The sequence below is a fragment of the Myotis daubentonii genome, chromosome 16, assembly GCF_963259705.1.
Source record: "Myotis daubentonii chromosome 16, mMyoDau2.1, whole genome shotgun sequence".
In the NCBI taxonomy this organism is placed as follows: domain Eukaryota; kingdom Metazoa; phylum Chordata; class Mammalia; order Chiroptera; family Vespertilionidae; genus Myotis; species Myotis daubentonii.
This window is the reverse complement of record NC_081855.1, coordinates 56,827,081-56,850,924: the sequence shown is the minus strand read 5'-3', so window position 1 is coordinate 56,850,924 and position 23,844 is coordinate 56,827,081. Positions and strand designations below refer to the sequence as shown.

The window sequence follows — 23,844 nt, the reverse complement described above, 5'->3', positions numbered from 1 at the left end:
AGGAAGGAGCCGGGCCTGTGCTCGTGGCCCCATGTCTGCGCCGGCGGCTCTGTGGCTGTGCAGCTCTCCCTCCTGCTGGGATTTGTAGAAAAGGGGACAACGTAGGTGAGAGCTGGTTTTCATCTGCGTGAGTGCTCAGCCCCCTCCTCCTCGCGGGAGGATAATGAGGCTCAGGGCCGTTCCCTCCGTGGCCACGATGGTCCCCGGCAACTCTTGTCTGAGCTCAGGGACGTCGGAAGGTCACACCGTCCCTGCAGCTTGTCCAGGTTCCTCTCGGATGGGTCTGGGGACACTCTTCCCATGTGGCTGCTGGGCAGGGCCTGGCTGCTGGCTCCCACTCAGCCCAGGGAGAGGGGACGCCCCGGGGGGGGGGGGACCAGGTCTGCAGAGGCCACACCAGGCCCCCCGCGATCGCACACAGGCCGCTGGGGGTTGGGTCCGAGTGGCGTAAGAGTGATCCTTGGGTCCAGGCCGTTCTCTCCCCGACGGTGCCACGGCTGTGGCCTCCAGACCTAATGAAAACTTGCTGTCTTTGTTTATTTTTAAATACCTTTTTATTGATGTCAGAGAGGGAGGGAGAAGGAGAGAGGGGGAAACATCCATGAGGAGAGAGAATCATTGATCGGCTGCCTCCTGCACGCCCCACCCTGGGGACCAAGCCTGCAACCCGGGCCTGTGCCCTGACCGGGAGTCGAACCGTGACCTCCTGGTTCCTAGGTCAACGCTCAAGCACTGAGCACCCGGCCCGTGCAGGCCCAGGCTGTTTCATTTCAAAGTACCTCCCCGCGAGCCAGTCATTCGCCACAAAGATGTAACTTTCCGGCGGGGAAGCCCGTCGCGCCGAGTGGCCGGGAGCACGGCGTGGGTTGCGGGACGAGCTGAGGCCGAGAAGCATGTGCCAGCTTTCGTGGGCACACGGGTCACACACACACCTCCGTGGTGTTTCTGCTAAAGGAACATAATTTGAATCTCAGCACGAGTGTGGTTGGCAGAATAATGCCACCGCCCCAAAGGGGTGTCCCCTCAACTCACAGAACCTGTGAGCATGTTACCTTACACGGCAAAAGGGACTCTGCAGATGTGATCACGGCACAGACCTTGATGGGGATTATCCCGGATGATCCGATGGGCTCAGGCTGAGCACATGAATCCTGGAAATTGGAAACGTTTCCCTGGCTGGGTCCCAGAGGAGTTCACTCGGGTCCCCCTCCTTGCGCCCCTCCCCCCCAGCCCCGTCCTCCATCCCTGCTGCTGGCTTTGAAGTTGCAAGAAGGGGGCCATGAGCCAGGGAACAAGGCAGCCCCTAGAAGCCCTGAAGGGACCGCAGTTTACAACTGGCAAGAAAACGCTGCCCGAAGGGACCGCGGTCTGCCAGCGTGACGATGGATGGGTGTTGGCGAAGCTGCTAACTTTGCAGTGATTTGTTAGGACAGAGGGAGACATCTGGCAAACCCAGACCGAGGGACACCGCGTTGGTTATCACGCACATGGAATGCATAAGAGCAGAGACAAACTGCTAATTAGGAACATGGGCAAGTGTGAACACGCATGTCACCAAATAGGACTGCCCCGCCACCTGGCTCAGTGGTTGAGCGTCCACCTATGAACCAGGGGGCCGCGGTTGGATTCCCGGTCAGGGCACAGGCCTAGGTTGCAGGCTCCGTCCCCAGTGCGGGGCGTGCAGGAGGCGGTGGATCCATGACTCTCTCATCATGGATGCTTCTGTCTCCCTCCCTCTCCCTTCCTCTCTGAAATCAATTAAAAACATTTCAACCAACAAAAATCAGCAGCTAATCCGTCCAGAAAGCAGCGCGTGCACGACGGACCAAGAGTGAAGGCCCCGCCCGCGCGCCCAGAGGACACCAAGCACACCCGCGACTGCTGCCCTGGCTGTAATCGCTCAGTTGAACGCTTGGAACCCGGCTTTTCCCCGGGAGGCGCAGCGCGGCGCGGCCATTTTCCTCTTGCCCTCCGCTTTCCTTCCCGACCGGGGCTCTGCGGGCGAGCCCCCAGTGCCCCAGCCGCTGCGGGGCGGGGTTCAGCAGCCGGGCTCCGCGGGAGGCCAGCGTGGCTCCTGCAAAGGTGCTCAGCTCGGTGGCCGCCTGGCCCCGCCTCCAGACCCGCCCCCGTGACAGTGCCTGACCCTCATTGGCTCCTAATTCCCTAGCCCCGCCCTTAAAGGCCCCGCCCCGCTGAGCCCGCTATCCCTTGCAGGCCCCGCCCATTCCTGCTCTTCTTGGGCTCGCTCCGTGTCGTCACTTCCGGGAGGCGGAAGGCGGAAGTGTGAGCCCGCGGGCAGCCCCGAAGCCGGGCTGAGCTGTGCCGAGTTGGCAGCTGGCGTCTCTTCCGGGTTTGGCGCGGGGGCGCGGAGGCGGCCGGCGGCAGTGAGTGAGCCAGAGACGCTGCCATGGGGCGGCCGCGGGGCCTGGCGGCGTCTGCAGGCTGACGGCCCCGCCGCCCTCCCTCGAGGCCGCCTCCTCCAGGCAGCCGCCCGCGCCTGTCAGGGCCTCGCGCCCCGCGGTGGTCCCGGCGCCGCACACCCGGGCTCCCGGGCCCCAGAGCCCGCGCTATGACCGCGGCCGCCGCCTCCAACTGGGGGCTGATCATGAACATAGTGAACAGCATCGTGGGGGTCAGCGTCCTCACCATGCCCTTCTGCTTCAAGCAGGTGAGTCGGCGGGCGGGGGCCTGCGGGCGGGACCCCGGGATTCCCCCCGCGGGGAGCTCGCGGTCTAGGCGCCGGCAGCGAGGTCCGCGCACTCAGTAGCTCCGGCCCGAGCGCAAGGTGTAGCCGAGCAAAGTGATCGTCCAGAACGGACCGTGACCGAGGGGTCACCCGCGCTGCTTTTGTTGCTATTTTTCAAAACTCCGAGCCTTCTGCACTTGCATCCAGAAGCGGGCACGTCCAGCCCCGAGACCGTGGAACGAGGCGGGGCGCCGGCTGCAGGTGGTTACAGAGTTCGCCAGGTTGAACACGTCAGCTCACCAGCGGCAGATAAAAACTCTGAAATATTAAAACATCAGGATCATGCCAATAGGAAACACCCCATGAGGGCAAGCCACCACTCCTGATCTGTGGGTCCATTTAGCTATTGCCGAAATCGTCCCCAAATAAACGGGCCGAGGGGGGTCGCTGCCCCCTGCCCACTGGAGGCAGCCTGGGGTGGGGTGGGGCGTCCTACCTGATACCGACACATAGGTAGAAAACTTAAATAAGATGGGCCTCTGGGAGGTGAAACGGCCCCAGCTGATTAATTTTAGAGTAACAGACATGTTGCATTTTTCATACTTAGTGTCCCTGTAGATGAAAAGAGAAGTTTTAATCTGGCGATTTTGGATCCCCCGCCTCCAGCCCTCCAGCCTGTCTGGGCGAGAGCCCGGCTGATGAGGCTGGCGGGCATGTTGGCAGGAGCTGGTGGTGTGCAGGCCAGGCAGTCGTGGGAGGCCCGGCTGGCGGCTCCTCGCACCCCCCCCCCCCGGGCAACATCTGTATCTGGGTATTGCATCCCTGGTGGCTGGCCAGCCCTGGGTGTTTCTGGGAGGACTACGTGTCCCAGGGTGCATTGCGATTTGCCTGGCACAGAACTGCATCCTGGGTGGTGTAGTTGGCTGGCGGGGATGTGCAGGTCTCGTGCTGCCAGCCTTTATGCCACCGTGGCTGCCCACGGACTTGTGTGTGGGCCGTGGGGGGGCACAGGGCCCCTGGCAGAGCATTTCCACACAGTGAGGCTGGCTTGCTCAGCAAGAGCCCAAAGTTCAGTGGTGGAGGTTACCTGTCCCGAGGGCCTGGCCGAGTTAACAGCGTCTCCTCCCAGGGGAGCCCCTGGCTGGAGCATAGTGAGAGGCAAGTGGGCTGTTTGGGGGGGTGTAATTTTAGTGTGTGACAGCCATGTCATTTTTAAAAAGTTTATTTCTTGGTTTGGTTGATTTTAGGAATTTTGGTACTTTAAAAAAAAATTAACATTTTATTGAGATACTAGAGGATTTGTGCACCGGTGGGGTCCCTCAGCCTGGTCTGTGGGGATTGAGCTGAAACTGACTCTCCGACATCCCCCAAGGGGTCCTGGATTGCGAGAGGGTGCAGGCCAGGCTGAGGGACCCCACCGGTGCATGAATGAGCCTCTAGTATCCGTATACGATCTTTGGTTAATCTCTTCCCACCCTCCTCCCTCCCCACTTTCCTCTGAGATTCATCATTCTGTTCCATTTCCATGCCTGTGCATTGAGCATCTGCCCCCTGGTGGTCAGTGTGCATCATAGCTACCGGTTGAACGGTTGAACGATTGCTTAGGCTTTTATATATATAGATACTATGCAAACAAAAAGTGCACAATTTTAGATGCAGTCTTTTCTTTTAAAAATACATTTTTATTGATTTCAGAGAGGAAGGGAAAAGGAAAAAGAGAAACATCAATGATGAGAGTCATTGATCAGCTGCCTCCTGCACGCCCCCTACTAGGAGTCGAGCCCACAACCCGGGCATGTGCCCTTGATTGGAATTGAACCCGGGACGCCTCAGTCTGCAGGCCAACGCTCTATCCACTGAGCCAAAACGGCCAGGGCTTAGATGCACAGTCTTGATGAATTTTAATAAATTGAACAAGCACATGTCCCTGGCTCCCAAGTTAGGGAGCACAGCCTTGCCAGCACCCCTCCCTCCAGCCACTGCCTCCCTGTGAAGGGTCCTCCCCCCACCCCCGCCCCCTGCTGGCCCCAGAGGTCAGGGTCGCCTGTTTCAGAGTCCATGGAAGTAGAGCGTGTCCTGTGTTGGTTTTGCCGTCTGGCTAGCATCCCACTGTATGGATGTGCCAGCGTCTGTTTATCCCTTGGCCTCTGCTGGGCACCCCTGGCGTTTCCCGTCGGGAGCTCCGTGCTCACACACAGAGCCCGGACTCTGTCTGCGTTCACGGGCATTTATCTCCGAGTAAAGGGCCGAAGCGTCGTTACGGGTGCGCTCAGCTCGGGAGACACCCGGAGGACACGCGGCTGGCTTCCTCGGTCTTTGGGTCTCACATGACGCTGCTGTACACGTGGGCACGCGGGTGTCTGCGGGAACACGTGTTTCCATTCCTCCCGGGTCAGGCCTAGGGGCGCAGATGCTGGGTCAGATGGTCGGTGTCTAACTCACAGGGAAGGCGTAAATGTCACCTCTGGTCTCTTCCTTCTGGGGTGTGTGCGCGCAGCGGCTGGTCCAGGCGGCTGGAAGGGGCCACAGTGGGGTGTGTGGAGGACTGAGAGGCGCGTGGGGCGTGCATTCAGACTCGGGGGGCTGGGAGGGGGTGGCCCCTGCTGCTCTTTCAGGATCACAAACAGAAGTGATGTCCCTGGACACAGGGTGTGGCGCCCACACCAGGGACTGGCCCTCTCAGTGCTGGCCGGGCAGGGAACGGAGCAGGCCCTGCGCCCACAGGCGCGACTGGGCCGCCCGCCCCCCGGGCGCCGAGACCGGTGTGCAGCCTGTGCGGCGAGGCCTGCGGCAGCTCCCTTTCGTCAGCGTCTCTCTCCCCTCTAGTGCGGCATCGTCCTGGGGGCCCTGCTCCTGGCGTTCTGTGCCTGGATGACGCACCAGTCCTGCATGTTCCTGGTGAAAGCCGCCAGCCTGAGCAAGCGGAGGACCTACGCGGGCCTGGGTGAGGCGCAGCACTGGGGATCCAGCCCGCAACCCGGGCATGTGCCCTTGACCAGAATCAAACCCGGGACCCCTCAGTCTGCAGGCCAGCGCTCTAGCCACGGGGCCAAACTGGCCAGAGCCTTTCCACTTAATTGTTAAAGCATGCCTTCAACGGCAATTATTTTTTAATTGATTGCAGTTTTAAAAAAAAACTGTTGTTATAGTCACATGTTTAGGAGTTGAGGTGCCAGGAAAGGGTCTGGTTTTCCTGTCTCCCCTCTAAGCACCAAGTTCAGGCAGAGCGCAGCCCCCCCCCCCTGCGGACTTGCTCACTGCCGGCCCCTGGTCCAGAGGGTCCTCGGGGCTCCCGACAGCGCCCGCTCCTGCCCCTCCACCAGTGCCCGGGACATGCTCCCCGCGGGCCTGTCCCGGGCCAGCCTCTCTGCTCCCGGATGCTGTCGCTGCAGTTTCCTTGTTCTTCCCTCCCTCCCTGGGTCCAGCTGCACTCCTGCTTCCTTCCTTTCTGCTTCCTTTCCGTTTGGAATGTTGGCTGGTAGTTCGGCTCGGGGACCGAGTTCAGGCTCTGCGTCCTGTGCCTGGGAAACCCAGGAGGGAGCTGGCCCTGTGTGTGCCTGGGAACCTCCTGGCCTCCGGATGAAAGCCCTAGGTCCCCCCACCCCACCCCTCCTCTCGGCCCAGTGTGACCGGGATGCTGGGGCCTCCCAGGCCACCCTGGCCCTCGGCTCCCAGCTGTCTCCATGGAGACGAAACGGTGCGCAGAGTTCCAGGGGACAGACAGTGATGGCAGGACCCGGGCCAGCCTCTGCTTTCCTTCCCGTCTGGGCGCTGAGCACGGGCACCGGATGCTGGTTTGTTTGGGCCTCAGGCCTGAAGGCCCTTCCTCTTCCTTTCTGATGAGGCTGGAGCTGTCAGCCTCGCTGTTGGGGTCACTGAGTTAGTGAACTGCAGTTTCCTGCGGGGAGACCTAGTTTAGCCTGGGATGAACTTGTTCCGGGCGGCCCACCCTGGCCCTGTGGGTGACCCTCTTCTCCCCGTGAGGGCCTCTGGGCGGCGGGTTCCCGTGGCCAGTGCCCAGGAAGCGCCTGGCTGTGCCTGAAAGAGGCAGGTGACCCTGGATGGGGCAGGCCGTGCGCTTTGACGGCTGCCTGGTGGTTCTTAGAAAGCCCCAGCAGGCCGGCCGGTGTGGCGAGACGTGAAGCCCGAGGAGGGCACGGTTGCCTGTGGGCTTCTGCCTGGGAGCCACAGCCCAGTGCCCGCAGGAGCGAGAAGGTGGGAACCTGCCAGCGGCCTCCTGTCATGTCTTGGGTGCCGAGCAGGAGGGCTCCTGCAGCGTCCCTGCCCGTGGTGCTGGCTCAGGCGTGGTCCCAGCTCAGAAATGGAGAAGCCAGACAGGGAACCCAAAGCCCGGAGCCGGCCCTGTGGTCTGAGCTGTGAAAACTGGGTGTGCCGGTCTGGGGGGACCGGCCCACGGCACCTCCCACTCTGCCCGCAGCGTCCACTCCAGGCAGGCCTCCCTCCTGCCGGCCAGGGCGGTCACGGTGCAGGGCTGCTCACTCTTTTTTGAATGAAAAGCCAACCTGCTTCGCTTCCCTGGCTGTGTTCTTGTTTTACGTGGTTTCCGTGTGTCGATCACAGAGCTGCCAAAAGTGTGGGACCAACATAGAAACGCGTCCCCGTACACACGCCTGGGAAAGGCCTGGCCAGCGGGCGTGGTCCCATTGCCCTTCCCGCCTGCTACCTGGAGTGTCGGTTCCAACCTGCCCCTCAGGCTGCGGGGCTGAGCGCGCTTCTCTCTCCTGCAGCGTTTCACGCCTACGGGAAGGCCGGGAAGATGCTGGTGGAGACCAGGTAGGCGCCCCTTCCGGGCTACTCCGTCCCCCTCCCCGCGGCTGACGCTCAGGCCGGGGGCCGGGGCTCAGACTGTGTTTCTGAGCTGCGACTGGCTGAGGAGTTGGAGGTTCAGCCAGTCGGACCTGAGAGTGGGCCGCGTCAGGTTGAAGGCCTTATTTACGAAGGGAAATTTAAAAATGGAAAACGGGACAGAGTGCAGGGCTGCTCCCGGGCTGGGTCATGCCTCCGCTGTTCCCGGCGCTGTGGTCTGGGCCTGGGCGCGGCTGCATCGAGTGGCAGTAGTTGGAAATGTCCTGTTTTCTCTCTTTGGAGCACAGCCGTCTGAGACGGAAATGCTGCTGGGGGGTCGCACTTTCAGGCTCGCAGCCGGGACAGCCGTGCCGAATGCTGCTGGGTCCCTGCTCGCCCGGCTGCGGGCGTTTCTGTGGCCCTGAGCCTCAGCGCCCACGAGAGCCGATGCCCGCAGAGAGGAGCCGGCGCTGGCGCCTGTGTGTCTAGGGAACAGCGGGCTGCACAGACGGGCCAGGGCCCGCACCTGCGAAACCGCATCCTCCACGCAGCCCGGCCTTCGGGTGGCGGGTCGGCCCGTGGCTGGGGCGGCCTCGCGGGGAGCAGACCCCGAGACTGCCTGAGAACCAGCCCCCCTCTTGCAGCATGATCGGGCTGATGCTGGGGACCTGCATCGCTTTCTACGTCGTCATCGGCGACCTGGGCTCCACCTTCTTTGCCCGGCTGTTCGGGTTCCAGGTAGGGCCTCTCCCCCAGGAGTCCCGTCCCCGGTCCCTGACCTGCGGGAACGGGAGGGCGCAGGTCCTGGCGCCCGGGCGGGCGGGCAGCACGGGGCTTCCCAGGTGGTGCCTGCCCAGCATCGTGCTCGCCTGCAGGTGACCGGCTCCTTCCGCGCGCTGCTGCTCTTCGCGGTGTCGCTGTGCATCGTGCTGCCGCTGAGCCTGCAGCGCAACATGCTGGCCTCCATCCAGTCCTTCAGCGCCATGGCGCTCCTCTTCTACGCCGCCTTCATGTTCGTGGTGAGTGCCAGGCGCCCGCTGCCTCTGCGTGATCGGAGGGAGCTGGGAGGGGAGGAGAGGGTTAACCCCGTGGCCCAGTGGGTCCTGGGAGGGGAGGGTGAGGCTATGCCTCATATCCGAGGTTCAGGTGGGTGTGGCCAGGCGCCCAGTACCGGCCACAGGGATGGGTTCCGAGTGGGCATTTCTGGTGATTGGATGGCAGAACCCCTGTGCATTGGGAACACAGGGCATCCACTGGCAAGGTCAGAGTCAGGGTCAGGGTGGCTTTCTGGGGAGCAGGACCCGGAGGTCTCTGTGGCCAGTGTCCTTAGAGGGCTGAGCCCGGTGCACGTTCTCCGTGGGCCTTAGCCATGCGCGCCCGCTCGTGATGGCACCCACTGCTCCCCCCGGGGCTGGGGAGGGCCTGCCCCGTCTGGGGCCTCCTGCCTCTGAGGCCGTGGAGGGGGCACGCGGGAGCCTCACGCCTCACTGCTCACTGCCGGGCTCAGGCCCTGCAGCGGGTGCTCCCGGCCTCGGGGCCCCAGGCTGGCACAGGCGCCCGCGGGCAGAGATCGGAGCGGGACTGACTGGTCCCCGCGCCTCTTGCTCCTGCTCCCGCAGATCCTGCTGTCCTCGCTCAAGCACGGCCTCTTCGGCGGGCAGTGGCTGCGGCGGGTCAGCTACGTGCGCTGGGAGGGTGTCTTCCGCTGCATCCCCATCTTTGGCATGTCCTTTGCCTGCCAGTCGTAAGTGCCGCCTGCCCAGGCCTGGCTGCGTCCTGTGTGTCCGGTGGGGGGTCGGTGCCGGGCTCCGCGTCCAGTCCTGGTCCGTGGTGACCTTTGCCCTCCGCCTGAGGGAGTGGCCGCATTGTTCTGCGTCTCGTACGTGAGTAAGCTGGCTTGTCCTCATGCTGCCAGCGCGGCTGCTGAGAGCACCGGTTTGCCAAGTCCCCGAGGAGAGCTGGCTGTGGGACGCGGAGCCGCCAGCCCATCTGATCCGCAGTTCCCAGCATTTGCCAGAAGTTAGCTGTTTGCGTGAGAATATTTAAAAGGAAGTTGCACAAACATTGCCTGCAGGCTGCTCTGGGGCGCTCTGCTGTCAGAGGCCTGTGGGCTTGTGTGCACGCGCATGTGTGTGTGTGTGTGTGTGTGTGAGCACGTGTATGTGTGTATGCATGTGCGTGCGCGTGCATGTGCGTGCACGTGTGGGCATGTGTGCGTGTGTTGGCGCCAGCGCGTGCCCTCCCTGGCGCGGAGCTCTGAGTGCAGACCAGGCTGTTCCCGAACCCCAGCAGCACTGCCTTCGCCAGCGATGGTGAGAGCCAGTCACCCACTCAGAGGCGTGAATGCGGCGCGGACGGGAAAAGGCCGTCGGCGCGCCGCGCTGGCAGAGCGCCCCCCATCGCTCTCGTGGGCGCAGCTGTGCCCATCGCAAACCTGTGTGACACGCTCCTGTGTGCTCACACCCACGTGAGAGCCGCCCCGCCTCCCGCCTCTCCCGGCAGCTGTTCCCACAGCTCCCACCCCCCTCCTGCTGCTCAGCCCTCACAGCGACGTGAGGCTCGCGCTGGTGCCTGGCTACCTGTTCTCCCTCTCGTCTCTGTTCGCTTTCTTTTTAGTTTTGTTAATCCTCACCCGGGATGTTTTTTCCGTTGATTTTTTTTTTAGAAAGAGTGAAAAGGGAGTGGGACAGAGAGAGAAAAGCATCGATGTGAGAGAGACATGGATCGGCTGCCTCCTGCACGTGCCCTGACGGAGCTGGGGATGGAGCCTGCACCCCGGCGTGTGCCCTGAGCAGGCATTGAACCGTGACCTCCTGGTCAGAGGTCGATGCTCAACCCCTGAGCCCTGCGTTCTCTCACTTTTAAAGGAGCTGGGGTTTGGCTCCACTGACTGCTGTGCTTGTCCACTTATTGCCAGTGACATTCTGTCCTGACATGGGTGTGAGCCCCACGGGGACCGCAGCAGCCAGGCCTGGAGCCGCCGGCCCTCAGCACCGCCTCCCTCTTGCTTTCTAGTCCGGACGCCCCCAGTGCAGCTCCTCCTCCGGGGCAGCCCCCAGACCTTCTCCTCGCCCCCCTCCGACTCTCGCAGGAGAGCCAGGTGGACGCGCCCTCCCCACCCAGCGGCACTGCAGGCCGGCCTGGGACAGACACCGCTCCCGCCTCCCGCCCGCGGCTCCGAGTGCGGCCGAGGCGCGGAGATGGCGGCGTCCAGGCGGCTTGTGTTTGTTTAACTTCCCAGTCTTTTGACAGCAGCGCTCTGACCCGCTTCCTGCCTCCCCTGTAAACACATGGTCCTGCCCAGCCGCTCCCAGGCCTCCCGCTCCCGCACAGGCACACGCGGCCTTTCACTCGGGCACTTAGCCTGTCCCCCAGTGAGTGCGGCGCCCTGAGCACGTGCCCAGGCCCCTCCCTGGGCTGCAGCCTCTCGGGGTGGGAGGGGCAGAGCTGGAGACGGCTGGGACCCGGGACCCGCGTGTGGAGCTGCCTGTCTCCCCGCAGCCAGGTCCTGCCCACCTACGACAGCCTGGACGAGCCCTCGGTGAAGACCATGAGCTCCATCTTCGCCTCCTCCCTCAACGTGGTCACCGCCTTCTACGTCATGGTAGGGGCTGCACGCCCACCCTTGCCCGTGTCCCAGGCGGGACGCCCCTCCCTCCAGCTCCTCCAGGCCCCTGGCAGGGAGGGCCCTGGACCCCGTGTAGGTCCCAGAGCCCAGTGGCCGCGGGCAGACCTGCTCCTCAGCTCCACCCGGCCACCCTGAGAGCCGCCTCCCGGCAGCCCTGGCGCTCCCGTCCCAGGGGCATGGATGGCGCTGCCGGGCTCGCTGTCCCCACAGAAGGGGGGTGTGGCCAGTAGGAGCGGCACCACAGTCAGCGACCAGCCCCCGCGATGCCCTGTGGTTCCGTCACATCGCAGAGGGTTGTAAACGCGCTGAGCTCTGGCTTGTTGCCCTGAACTTCGTGGTTTCGGCATTCTTGTCGTGTTTACAAATGGTCCTTGCAGGCGCCGCCCACCGAGCGTCTCCGCTTGGGGCCATGCCTTACCCCACGGTGCCTGGCTGGGTTTCCAGCCCCATGAAGATCTGCCTCGGCGCGCAGGGGGCGTGGGCCCCGGCTCCTGCCTTCCACCAAGAGCTCCCTTTCCTTGGCGCCCGCTGTCCTCAGGCCGAGGCGCGAGGGGCACACACGCTGGGGGTTGCCCCTGTTCAGGGGGCCTTCCGCCCACGCAGCTGGCGGGTGGGACTCGCTGCGAGGCGCCCACGGCCCTCGGGGAGGCGGCCAGCTCCTCTCTGTCCCCGCAGGTGGGCTTCTTCGGCTACGTGAGCTTCGCCGAGGCCATCGCGGGCAACGTGCTGATGCACTTCCCCTCCAACCTGGTGACCCAGATGGTCCGCGCCGGCTTCATGATGTCGGTGGCTGTGGGCTTCCCCATGATGATCCTGCCCTGCAGACAGGCCCTGAACACGCTGCTGTTCGAGCAGCAGGTGAGCCGCCTCCGGCCGCGCTGGCACCGGGGCCCTGCCCACCTGCGTCTGTCCTGGCGGCGGCGCTCGCTGGTTACTCTCCTGGCTCAACCCGAAGAGCCTCCGTTAAAGTGAGACGTTTCAGTGGGGACTTAAGACCAACTCTGGGGAAAGAGACAGCGCCACAACCAACAGGGACGGACGCACGTGGCGTCGGGCCGTCCCCCCACTCCAGCTCCGCTGCGCCCCGAGCAGCAGTGGGGAGCGGGCTTGGCCCGCGCACCCGGGGGAGGGCTGGGCGGGCACTGGGTCCGTCACGGCCTCCGCAAGCTTGGGGACTGAGCACGGTAACAGTTGGACAAAAGACGCCTGAGCCGTCACCGTCGGACCCTGTGCTCACACACGAGGAGACCGCGGCACGGGGTGCAGGGGCGCCGGGTGGGTGACGCCTCCTTCCTTCCTGCGAGTGGCGCTGCTGCCGGGCGCGATGGGCGGTCCTGAGCTGAGCCCGCAGGGTGTCACGGAGCCGCCCCTGTGTCTTCTTCCTGTGCAGCGGGCCTGTCCAGCCGCCGCGGCTGCTCTAAAGGGAAGCCAGGCCTTGCCACTGGCCTCTCAACCCGCAGCTGTAGCTCTGGCGTCCACGCCTGGCTGCGGCTGCCCGTGCCTCCGGGCCGGGTCGCGGTTCACGTCACAGCTGCTCGGCCGCAGCGGTGGGGCCCAGTGCCGGCAGGCCCCCCCCAGGGTGGCGGTGGGAAAACCGCACCCCCAAACCTTTTCCTGTGTTTCCTCCCTCGCAGCAAAAAGACGGGACCTTCGCCGCCGGAGGCTACATGCCGCCCCTACGGTTCAAGGCGCTCACCCTCTCTGTCGTGTTTGGGACCATGGTTGGTGGGATCATGATCCCCAACGGTAAGTGGAGGGCCGCTCTGGCCCCCCCTCCACCCACACGATCCTGTCCTGTCCTCACCCTGCCGTTACCCACGGGCACTCAGTGGCCACCGCGTCTCAGGGTCTTCTGCCCCATGTCGGGGTCCCCCACTTGTGTCTCCAAAGCAGCTCCTCCCTGTCGCCCCGATTCAGGCGGTGCCTCCCCTGGGGGAGGGAGGCCCTGAGCGGGGCCTCTGCGTCAGGCGCCCGCCCCCTGAGGACGGGCAAGCGAGTGTCACCTGAACCCGGGGACGGAGTGTGTTAGGGAGGAAACGGGGCGCAGAGCAGGGAGCCCGCCTGAGACGTGACCGTGGGCAGAGCGGCCACACTGCCCGCATGCCCGAGTGGCCTGTGGGCACCAAGGGCGAGGCCTGGCTCGGCCCCCGTGCCAGGCTGTCGGGGGCGCCGTGCGGGCTGGACGCTCCCGTTCCGTCCCTCCAGGAGCCCGTCGTCACCCCGTCCCGCCCTGTCCCTCTGTCCCCAGTGGAGACGATCCTGGGCCTCACGGGCGCCACCATGGGGAGCCTCATCTGCTTCATCTGCCCGGCGCTCATCTTCAGGAAGGTGCACAGGAACTCGCTCTTCTCCCAGGTCAGCGCCCTGAGCCGCCGCGGGCGGGGAGGAGGGCTCTGTGGCCTGGGTGCCAGGGTGGGGGCCACCCCGAGCACGGCAGGTGTGGGGGGCACACTGAGGCTCAGCCCTTGGTCGTCGGCAGCGACTCTGGCCAGCGAGGTCCCGGGGTGCTCCTGGCCGAGTGTCTGCACCGCTGCACGCGGTTGGGTCGGGCTGCGCTGGGACGTTCAGGGCTTCCCTGTTCGTCCTCCTGGGGGGGGAACGGCTTCCCCCAGTCCTGCCTCTTCTCTGCAGCTGTGTATTGCGGGCCGTACAGGAAGGTGGCCATATCTTGTTAAAGGGACCCTTTTGCTCGGGGTGCCTTTCTGTGGACGCTTCTCTTGGGGGCGGGGCCTTGCCCGGACCGTGTAGCGCCCGCTCGGCGGGGCGGTCCTCCTGGCACAGCGTGCCTTTCTCCGCCTGTTCCTCTCGGTCTGTCGCTCCCTATCAGGTGCGCCTCTTAGGACAGCGGACGGCTGGCTTTGTCTTGCTGTGTTTTGTCCGGTCTGTTAGTGGCGGGTTTCGACTGCTTATAGTGGACGTCACTACGGATTTGGGGGCATCAAAGCTTCCGTCTTACTCTTTGCTTTTCATTTGTCCCATCTGTTCTTACTTGTTTTTTTAACTTTGCTGTCTTCTGGATAAATCAAGCATTTTAAGTATTTGTGTTTTTTTAATCCTCACCTGAGGATATTTTTCCATTGATTTTTTAGAGCGAGTGGAAGGGAGGGGGAGAGACAGAGAGAAACATTGATGTGAGAGAGACACATCGATTGGTTGCCTCCCACATGTACCCCAACCTGGGGCCGGGGATGAGCCTGCAACCAAGGTACGTGCCCTTGACCGGAGTTGAACCCAGGACCCTTCAGTCCCCGGGCTGATGCTCTACCCCCTGAACCACACTGGCCAGGGCCCCAGTGTCTCCCTTACTCGCCTGCTGGCTGGCGTGTCCACCGCTCTCCGTCTACGCGGCTGTTTGATGGGAAGCCTTGGCCCATTAGAGCTGATGGCAGGTGAGTTGTTTACTCTTCCCAGACGAGGCCGTCTTGCCTCCATGTTCCTGCCTCTGGCCTTGGGTGCTGCTGTTGTGTGTTTTAGTTTTACATAGACTGTAGGCTCCTCCAGACGTTACGGTTCCAGGTCGTCAGTATTTACTCGCGATCCTTGCGGTTTCGTGGTTTCCCCTCCTCGGGCCTGCCTCCCGGGCCTGGCGGTGTGTGGACGGGGCCCTAAGAACCGCGGGGTTGGGGGGCCTCTCCCACGCGGACAGGAGGCGCTGCTGGTGCTTTGGTGCCGTTGGGGATGGAGTTGGAGTCAATGTAAACCCTCCCCGACCGGCGTGGCCTCGGGACGCCCCGGCAGGGACGGGTGCCTCCGCCTCGCAGGCTCCTGTCCGAGTGTGCCCGCGGCGGCTGTGACTCGGGCCTGGCCTGGCGGTGGTCTGTAGGCCGGGAGGCTCGGCCTTTCCAGTGTTAACTCCTCTCGGGTCCAACCCTGGCCCTGGCTCCGTGGGGCGAGCCTCTTCCTCCTGACGCGGAGGGACAGTGTCTAGGGTTTGCCGGTTGAGCCTGACGCCAGCTTCCGGCTCTGACCTCCCTATGCCAGTCAGCAGAGCCGGAGGCCCCTGCTGGAGCGGGCGGGGCTGCCTGAGGGGCTGCCTGGGGTCCTGCCTGGTCCCCAGCCTTAGCGGGTGAGGAACACCCGTTTGAGACGCACTGGGAAATGTGGCCGCAGCTTCGCGCGCAGACCAAGGTACCGGCGGCCAGCGGGCGTCTGCGTGCAGGCCCCTCTCTCCTCCGCTCCCCCGGGCGCCCCTGTTCCAACCGCTCTCGCTCCAGGCCTCTTCTCCTCCAGGTGGTGCTCTGGGTCGGCCTGGGCATCCTGGTGGTCAGCACTCTCACCACCTTGTCCGTGAGCGAGGAGGCCCCTGTGGACGTGGACCTGGCGAAGGAGGCCCCGGGCGGTCAGCTTGCGGAGGCTGAGGGTGCGGTGAAGGCGGAGGCGGCCCAGCTCCCAGGTAGGCGTCCCTCGGGTCCACCACGGGCCCAGCCCCCAGCCCTCCAGCCCCGGGGAGGTGCCCCTGCGGACACCGTGGGGCCGTGAGAATGTGGGTGCCCGTCCCGGGCTGGCTGGTCTGCCAGCTGCTTCACCCTGTTGGGTACTGGAGTGGGCAGCAGCCCTGTGTGCAGGGGCAGGTGGCAGGTGGGACAGCAGGGCCGCGACCTCCAGGCTCCTCTCAGGGTGCTCACGGGTGATGGTTCCTGGGTGTCACGTTGGTTGGTTCTGAGGCTGTAAGTTTCAGCCAGGTTTCACCGGGTCAGCCAGTGGCGGGAGCCCCCGTGCTCGTGTCCTGTTCCCCAGCTGTCCTGGTCAGCCTGCCTGCTGGTGGGGCGATGGCCTCACGCCTCCCTCCGCAAAGGCCACCTTGCAGGCCCGGCACCGTGGGGGTGCAGGAGGGCGGTTCTGACCTTCAAGGCCTCCCGCCCGCCCTGATTGACAGATGAGAAGGTGGCTCGGACTTGTTGCTGCCTCTGTTGGGGACCTGCCTGGGCTTGGAAAGGCCCCTGCGGGTGGGCTCTGGGGCCCCGACGGGTGGCGAGCGCCCTTCCGCCAGAGGATCCCCTCGGTGGGTTTCCTGCAGAGACGACCTGGGGATGAGGCTCACGGCAGAAACAGCCGCGGGCAGGAGCTGCGAGGCGCCCGTGGCCGCTGCACGGAGTCAGTGGTTTGAGGAGGGGGGGTGTCAGGCCCACCCTGTGGCGCCCTCGGAGTCCCTTGCCCCGGGGCGTGTCTCCCCGACTGCTGGGGCCGCCCGGTAGACCTGGCCGTGGGCACTGGTTCCTGAGCTGTGCGCGAGTCAGCAGGGCGGCCGCGAGCAGCTGCGTCCGGTCGGGGCGGGCGCTGCCTCACCTGGAGCCAGCGCCACATCTGGTTCCCATTTACTCCTCGAGGCCGCAGCGAAACACACGGCCCTCGAACCACATGCCGGTGTTGAGCGCGTTCTCCGTTTTCGCCCGTCCTCCCCGTAATTGATGGGCTGCCTCGCCCGAGCCAGCCCTGCGCCGTGGGCTGTGCGCCGCTCACTGGTCCTGACGTCTCGGAGGCAAGACGGTCCCCACTTCCTTGAGAGCCCTCGCTGGCCCTGAGGTGGCGAGAGGGGCCTGCCCTCGGCGACAGTGACCTGCACCGGGCCCAGCGCTGGGGGAGCACGGCCGCCCGTGGGTGGGAAGGGGTGGGGTGGGGGGGAGGGGCCCAGCCTGGGAGGCTCCTGAAGCCCCACCCATTTGGGAAGGGCTCACTGGGCCCTTCACTTGATGATGGGAGCATCTGGGGGCTGCAGGCAGGCGCAGGCTTTGCAACACGGCGTGCCCCTTTGCCCAGCGCCTGCACCCGAACGCAGTGTTGGGAGCAGCCTTGGCCCACAGCCCTGTACACCTCGTCCCCGCTCCTGCAGCGGGGGGTGGGGGGGTGGGAGACAGGCCTGCTCCCCTCCAGAGCTACACTGCTCACCGGGAAGTGTCTGTGGCACCAGCCACGGGCCTGCTGTCTCGGGAGCTCCGGCCTGGAGCCCCTCAGGGGGTGAGTGCGTCCCTGTCGCCACTCCTCAGTGTGCCGGAGGCCGCCGGCCCCCCCCCCCGGGTGCCCCAGGCAGGTTGACCCCACGGCCTGGCCCAGCGAGGCGTCAGCTCGGAATTCCCGAGGACCGGCTGCCCTGGCCAGTGGTTGCTGGCGAGCCTTGCTTTGGTACTTGGAAGTCACGACCTTGAGGATAGTGACCTGGGCAGTGACCTTGAGGCGCTGATGTTTGCGAGGCCGGGTTTTGTGCCAGCGCAGGGCACCCCCTGCTGGCTGCTCTTGAGCCCCGCGGGCTGCCAGCCTTGCAGGAGCAAGTGGGGCGCAGAGCCCCTCCCTGCAGCCCTGTCCAGACCGTTGTCCCTGTTCCCTGGAGCAGCCGCCAGCCCCACAGGGGCACTTCCTGTCTCTTGGAGCCAGGCCCGGCGGAGCGCGGGTGACGGGGACCCTGGGTGACGGGGACCCTGGGTGACGGGGACCCTGGGTGACGGGGAGCGTGGGTGACGGGGACCCTGGGTGACGGGGACCCTGGGTGACGGGGAGCGTGGGTGGCGGGGAGCGTGGGTGACGGGGACCCTGGGTGACGGGGACCCTGGGTGACGGGGAGCGTGGGTGACGGGGACCCTGGGTGACGGGGAGCGTGGGTGGCGGGGAGCGTGGGTGACGGGGACCCTGGGTGACGGGGACCCTGGGTAACGGGGAGCGCGGGTGGGGTGTGGAGAGTTGGGGCAGCTGCAGGACACGCTGTGGGCCTTGCTTGTCTTCCTCTCTGCCTTGCACCGTCAGTCGTCAGAGCCGGCAGGGCTACAAGTCACCTCCCCAGGGCAGGAGCGCCCCTTGTTCTGTGGCAGCCCAGCCCCCAGCCCTGCAGACGGCGGGTCCGTGCTGCCACCTGGTGGTCACGGCCAGTGCTCCATGGAGTCAGGTGTGAACTTCACTCTGACTGTTTTTGTTCTGGAGACACGTGGAAAGTGACAGTTCTCCGTGCTGCTTCCGGGCTAATGACGGGGCAGGAGCACACGGCTGCTCGGGCCGCCACTGGGCTGGGACCTGTGGCTCCACCCAGGGGAGCCCGCTGGCTCCGGCCGCTCAGCCAGCCACTCTGTGCCCGCAGGCCAGGACCCGGCTGTGGCCGTGGCCGCGGACACCCGGGACAAGCCGAAGCCGCCGCGGGAGAAGGACGAGCTGGAGCAGGCCCAGATCAAGGGCCCCGTGGACATGCCCCCGAGGGCGGGCGCCAAGGAGAAGCAGGAGGAGGCACAGCTGGACCGGCCCGGGCAAGGTGGGCCTGGCAGGCAGGCGGGCGCAGGCTGCCGGGGGAGGGACTCCTAGGGCCTCGGGTCTTCCCCTCAGCCCTGCCCACGCCTCGTCCTTCCTGCCCCCTTCCTCCTCTGGGTCAGATGCCTGCTCTGCCCGCCCAGAGCAGCTGGTTGGCCACTGCCCGTCTGTCATTTTCTGGAAACAGCCTCAGTCCCCACAGCAGCCAGAGCTGAGGCGGCCTCGCTGGCCTGGCCTGCCGTGGGCACCAGCCCTCCTCCAGGGTCCTCCCCCTCTCCACACCCTCCCCTCCCCCTCCACGCCCTCCCCCTTCCCCTCCTCTCCCCTCCCCCTCCATGCCCTCCCCCTCCTCCTCCAACATGCCCTCCGTGTCTTCCCAGGCGTGGCGGTGCCCATGGGGGAGGCCCATCGCCACGAGCCCCCTGTCCCGCATGACAAGGTGGTGGTGGACGAAGGTCAGGACCCAGAAGGAGCGGCGGAGAAGAAACATGTGTCCCAGCACGTGGACGACGAGGCTCCTGGGGGCAAGGGCCAGGTGGCACCACCTCTGCCGGATTCAGGAAGAGAGCGAGGGGCACAGGCCCCGGTCGTGGAGCCCGAGGGGGATCTTCCGAAAGGTCCCCAGAAGGTTCCAGAAGGAAATGGTCCGCAGGCTGTGGAGCCCGTGAAGGAGGACCAGGAGCCGGTGGTCGGGGATCTGCACCCAGGGCCCCAGGCAGTGCCCCCCGAGGGGCAGGACGCCCTGGGGGCAGGGGCCGCGGACAGAGCAGACGGCGTCCCTGAGCCGGACCACGCCGCAGGTAAGCCGGAGAGCCAGCCCGGGGGAGCGGGCCTGCCTGGAAGGGCCCAGCCTGGCCTGTCGGGCTGCCCTCCTCGTGAGGCAGGTGTGCGGGGAGCCTGTGGCCTGGCAGCCGCTGGAACAGTCACACGTGTTCGCCAGGCCACCAGCGTCAGGCCCGGCTGCTCCTGTGTCCTGTGCACGGTGCGCGAGCGCTTGGCGGGTGCCAGCTGCCAGGTTGTCCCGCACCAGCTCAGAGCAGCCTGACGGCTCGCGTGTTAGTCGGCCAGGTTAGCGCCGGCTCGCAGCCAGGGCCGGGAAGTGGGTAAATGTGTGTGAGGACTTCCCGTAAACTGCTGACGGGAGGGAGGGGCGCAGTGCAGGTCCTTTTAGGGACCATCTGCCACCGGCCCCTCCTCCACCTTCCGTGTCCCCCCTCCTTCGAGTGGCCGGCGAGCGTGTGTCATTGTGTGTGCAGGTGGGAAGCCAGCCCCCAGGGCCGGGCAGCCGGCGGAGCCTCGAGGGCAGAGGAGCTCGGAGGGCCAGCCTGGGGAGCACGCGGAGGGCCCGGCCGGGGACCCCGCCGGCAGCAAGCTGGAGGGTAAGGGCCTGACTTGCTCACCGCACCCTCGCGGGCCCAGGGGACACCTGCCTCTTCCTCGCAGACCCTGAGCCGGGGGAGAGGCCAGGGCTATCTGGGGGCTTTGCAGGTGCCGGGCCTCAGTGCTTCTCAGTGTCCTGCCGACCGAAGGCTGAGCCAGCCGCCCGCCCTGCTCTCTCTCTGCCACCGCCCCCGCCCTGGGACCCCTGTCCCCTTCCTCCCCTTACAAAGCCGCCGCCTGTCGTGTGGCTCTCCGGGACCCCTGCCGTGACCCTCAGAGCAGGTGTGCTCATGGGTCTACACGCGTGGCCTGGCAGCCAGCAGGTGTGGCATCGGGCCCAGGGCCTGGCTCCCTGGGGTGACCTTCCTGGCCCCGCGTTGCTTGGCCTCTGGGTTCAGTCTCCCTGCTTCCTGGTGCCTGAGCACCCACCTCGCTGTGGTTCTCTGACTTTCCCTCCGAGGAGAGACTTCTCACGCTCCTCTCTGCCTCTCTCTATGCCTCCAACGGGATGAGCAGCTGAGATCAAAAAGCTAGTAGCAGGTACGGACACAGGGGCGTGTCCCAGTGAAGGCGCGAGGGTCAGGGGTGCGAGCACAGGGCTGCGCGGGCACGCGGTCCTGTGACGGCTCAGCACGGAGCATGTGGGCAGAGCCCGGAAGCTGCACACACAACCAGCCTCCAGCCCCAGTTGGGGTCCCCGACGCCCCAACTTACCCCCTTCTCGTACAGATGCCCTGAGGTGGCTCCGCAGTCCTTAGAGGCCCTGCCTCAGGGGGAGGGGGTGGTGTCACGTGTGCTATGTGCATGGCCTGTGTTCATACGTTCTGCATGTGTGTGAGCCTCTGCAGCTCCCACCCGTCTGCAGGTGGTCTCCGTGGGCTCGGGCTGGGGCACAGCATGCCACCTCTCTCTGCTTCCTGTCTGTCCCGTGGGGCCCCTCCCGGCGTGGGTGCAGGGCTGGTCCTCTGGGAGCCAGTGGGGCAGTGGGGCTGGCACCTCCAGAACCCGCCTGGGACCCCGTGGGGCCAGCCTTGTACCACCAAGCAGCACACGGTCATGAGCCACAGGTGCCGAGTGACAGGTGGCCCGTGGCCACGGTGGCTGGTTGGTCCGTGTGCTTCCCTCACCCAAGGGGAGTGCGGGTCCTGACCCCGTCCAGTCCACGGCCGTGGCTTGGCCTAGGCAGGTGTCCCGGTGCCCGGGGTGTCTGGGTGGGCCCCTGCTGAGGGTCCGTCCTCCCAACCTCCCTTCCTCCTGTGGGCAGCCTTAGCCTGTTCCCTCAGGACACTGCCTGCACATCCTGCGCCCCCCCCCAGCGGGAGACCCCTGCAGTCCCTGGGGGAAGGCCGACCCCCCACTGCCAGGCGGGCATGGCTGGGCTGTTGGCCCTCCCCCTGCAAACATGCTCCTTCCTTCGTGTGAGCGTGCCCACCGGCAGCTCTGCCCAGTCACACGTCTGCATGCCGCTCAGGAAGCAGCTCGCCGTGCTGGAGCACGGAGGGAGGGGCTCCCTTCCCCGTGGAGGCTCCAGTTGCAGGTGCCCAGCCTCGGGCCTCCCCTGGACACACCTGCCGTGTCGCCCCCTCCGCTGGCCGAGCTCCTGGCGGCGCCTGCAGCCTGTGCTGGGGACTCTGTGTGGCGGCCTGTCCCCCGAAAGCAGGCAGTTCTGTTTATTTTCAAAATCCTCACCTGGAGGAACTGTCCTGCAGGCGCCAGCATTCTTTCCCAAAGTTTCCAGCTTAACCACAGCCCAGGGGACACGATGCTGCCTGGCCGGGGCCCCGTGGGCGAGTTGGGGTGCCTGGTCTCTGCCGGGGTGTCCGAGCCCCAGGCCGTGCCCGGGAACAGCCCTGGCAGCCCCTCTGCCTCCTAGACCAGCAGGGGACGGCACACCCGAGGGCATCCTGGGAGGGTCCTGCCGCGCCTGGCATCCGGCCTCGGCGGCACAGGCTCTGACGGTGTTCCCCAGATGCCGGCCGCGTGGAGAGGCTGGACCACGAGGTCCTGCTGCAGGTGATCAGGGAGCAGCAGGAGCAGCAGAAGCGCCTCCTGGACCAGCAGGAGAAGCTGCTGGCAGTGATCGAGGAGCAGCACAAGGAGATGCACCAGCAGCGGCCGGACGGCGAGGATGGCAAGTGCGGGGGGGAGGGGAGGGGGGCAGGGGGGCTGAAGGAAGGCTGCTGGGGAGGGGCTGCGTCTTCTGCTTCGTGGGGCACGTGTCTGTGGCGAGTTCTGTTCCTTTCAGTCCCGGCATCAGTGGCTTCTGCTCATTTCTTGGCTAAACCGATCCCTTCGCTTACAGTGGACGCGCCGGCCGAGCCTGGGGTGGCCGCACCCAGGAGTAAGGAGCAGGAGGCCCATGACGGGGAGACGGTGGTGCACGCCCCCCTGCAGCCTTTGGAACCTGAGCTCAGGGCTCCCGGGCAGCCCCCCGCTCCGCCCCAGGGACACAGCCAGCGTTCCCTGCAGGAGCCCAAGGGGGCTGCAGGCAGAGCCCCCGCCAGCCCTCCGGGCGGTGTGGACACAAAGCCGAGGGAAGACCAGCCGGACGCTGAGCCCCATGCGGCAGGTGTGCAGGACGGGGCCCCAGAGCCCGATCTCGCTGGGGCCCCCAGGAGCCCAGAGAAGCCTGACGCCGGGGACGCCCCTGGACAGGGTCCGGACCTTCTTGGTGGAGGCTCTCAGGAGAGGAACAAATCCCATAAGGAGGCAGCAGCCGCTGGTGCCCGTGTCCCGGAAGCAGCAGGTGCCCGGGGAGCCGGGGCAGGGGCTGGGGGCCCTCCAGTGCAGCCCCAGCACGTGAGCCAAGACCGGAGACCCGCAGGCCTGCCCAGCCGGTCGGAGGGAGCAGCCCCCGGGGCCCAGGCCGCGTTACGGCAGCCGGAACACCGAGCTGTCTCCGCCAGGGCCCCGGGGGGGCACCCGGAGGCAAAAAAGGAGGCCCTGGGCGGGGACCATGTGCCCGCCCCCAGGCAGGACGCCGCTGCCCAGGAGCCCGAGCAGAAGCCAGACCCTGAGCTCGGGCCCCAACAGGCCGTGCCCGGGGCTCAGAAGCTGGACAATGTCAAACCGAACCGGGACCTGAAAGTTCAGGTGGGCGCCGACCTCAGGAGGAGACGGCGGGACGTGGCTCCTGTAGACGAGGGACCGGTCCCCAACGAGGGGGTCATCATCAGCTTCGACGCCCTGCACGCTGTGCGGGTCGGCGACCTCCGCAGCGCCCTGGACGCCCGGCTCCGCCAGGCCGCGGGGGGCGCCCTGCGGGTGGGCCACAGCCGCCAGCTCAGAGAGCTGCCCGGGGCCCCGGAGGAGGCCTGAGGCTCGCAGTGGCTGCCCTGCTCCCGGTCTGTTGGCCTCTCCAGCCGGGGCCAGTTCAGGAGGCCATGCTTGAGGGCGGTCTGAAGGCTCCACCCGACCTGCGTCCTCTCCCGGAGTGGCCTCTGCCATCACAACGCGGTGTGAGCTTGTCAGGTGACCCAGCTCCCTGTGGCCACCCCTCCGTGTTCTGAGACGGGGTCCGTGCAGCTGTGGGTCTGAGTGAGGGCTGGTGCCGTCCGGTGCTGACCCATCCCAGGCACGGCTGCTGGACCAGCCCTGGCCGCAGATCGTGACTCAGAATTTGGTCTCACGTCCTGAGTCGTAGAAAATCTTAATGGACGTTCTGCCTTGACCACGAGCGCTGCTGCCCGGCTGAGGGCCCCGGGTGGGACGGCGGCTCCGTCCTCGGGCCGGAGAGCAGCTGAGTGTACCTCGCCCACCACATGGCTCTGCTCCCGCGCTCCTTGTTCCCCAAGTAGCCGTGGGCTGTAAAAATAAAACATTCCAGTCTGGTTGGCGAAGTGGGGTTGAGTTACCTGGAGGAAGGTGTGCAGGACTGTACACAGCCCTCACGGGGTCGTGAAGGGAGACTGACCTGACCTGCACCTGGGACCCTGTGGCTGCTGCCGGAGCCCGTGGGTCCAGTGCCAGGCGTGCGGCCGAACGTACTGACCAGGACGGGGCCTCGGTGCAAACAGGAGCGACTTGCGGGCGCCGCTTCTCCTGGGGCTGCCAGGCCGGCCGTCCCGGCGGAGCCTGCTCACCTGTCGGGTTTTCACGGTGTTTGCTTTTCAAGGAG

At 65.8% G+C, this 23,844-nt stretch overlaps 1 protein-coding gene across 3 annotated transcripts; it reads left to right on the top strand.

The window, feature by feature from the left end:
* Positions 1-2,259: 2,259 nt before the first annotated feature.
* SLC38A10 (solute carrier family 38 member 10) lies at positions 2,260-23,566 on the top strand. Of its 3 annotated transcripts, XM_059671496.1 has the most exons (17): positions 2,261-2,668; positions 5,513-5,630; positions 7,435-7,480; positions 8,137-8,230; positions 8,368-8,511; positions 9,112-9,236; positions 10,994-11,096; positions 11,796-11,978; positions 12,755-12,866; positions 13,369-13,475; positions 15,351-15,513; positions 18,184-18,351; positions 18,728-19,147; positions 19,604-19,726; positions 20,244-20,267; positions 21,697-21,858; positions 22,030-23,566. In XM_059671496.1, the coding sequence occupies exons 1-17, from the start codon at positions 2,570-2,572 to the stop codon at positions 23,043-23,045; spliced, it is 3,207 nt and encodes a 1,068-aa protein (XP_059527479.1). In that variant the 5' UTR covers positions 2,261-2,569; the 3' UTR covers positions 23,046-23,566. The 3 variants fall into 3 exon arrangements, with proteins under 3 accessions (XP_059527481.1, XP_059527479.1, XP_059527480.1); XM_059671497.1 differs by lacking the exon at positions 20,244-20,267; XM_059671498.1 differs by lacking the exons at positions 19,604-19,726; positions 20,244-20,267 and having other exon boundaries at positions 2,260-2,668.
* Positions 23,567-23,844: the final 278 nt, after the last annotated feature.

Excerpts from the sequence above, each read along its gene's own strand:
- SLC38A10 (XM_059671496.1), top strand. The coding sequence starts at position 2,570 with ATGACCGCGGCCGCCGCCTCCAACTGGGGGCTGATCATGAACATAGTG. Across the intron at positions 11,979-12,754 it reads CGCTGCTGTTCGAGCAGCAG|CAAAAAGACGGGACCTTCGC; the intron begins GTGAGCCGCCTC and ends CCTCCCTCGCAG. Across the intron at positions 19,727-20,243 it reads CGCCGGCAGCAAGCTGGAGG|CTGAGATCAAAAAGCTAGTA; the intron begins GTAAGGGCCTGA and ends CGGGATGAGCAG.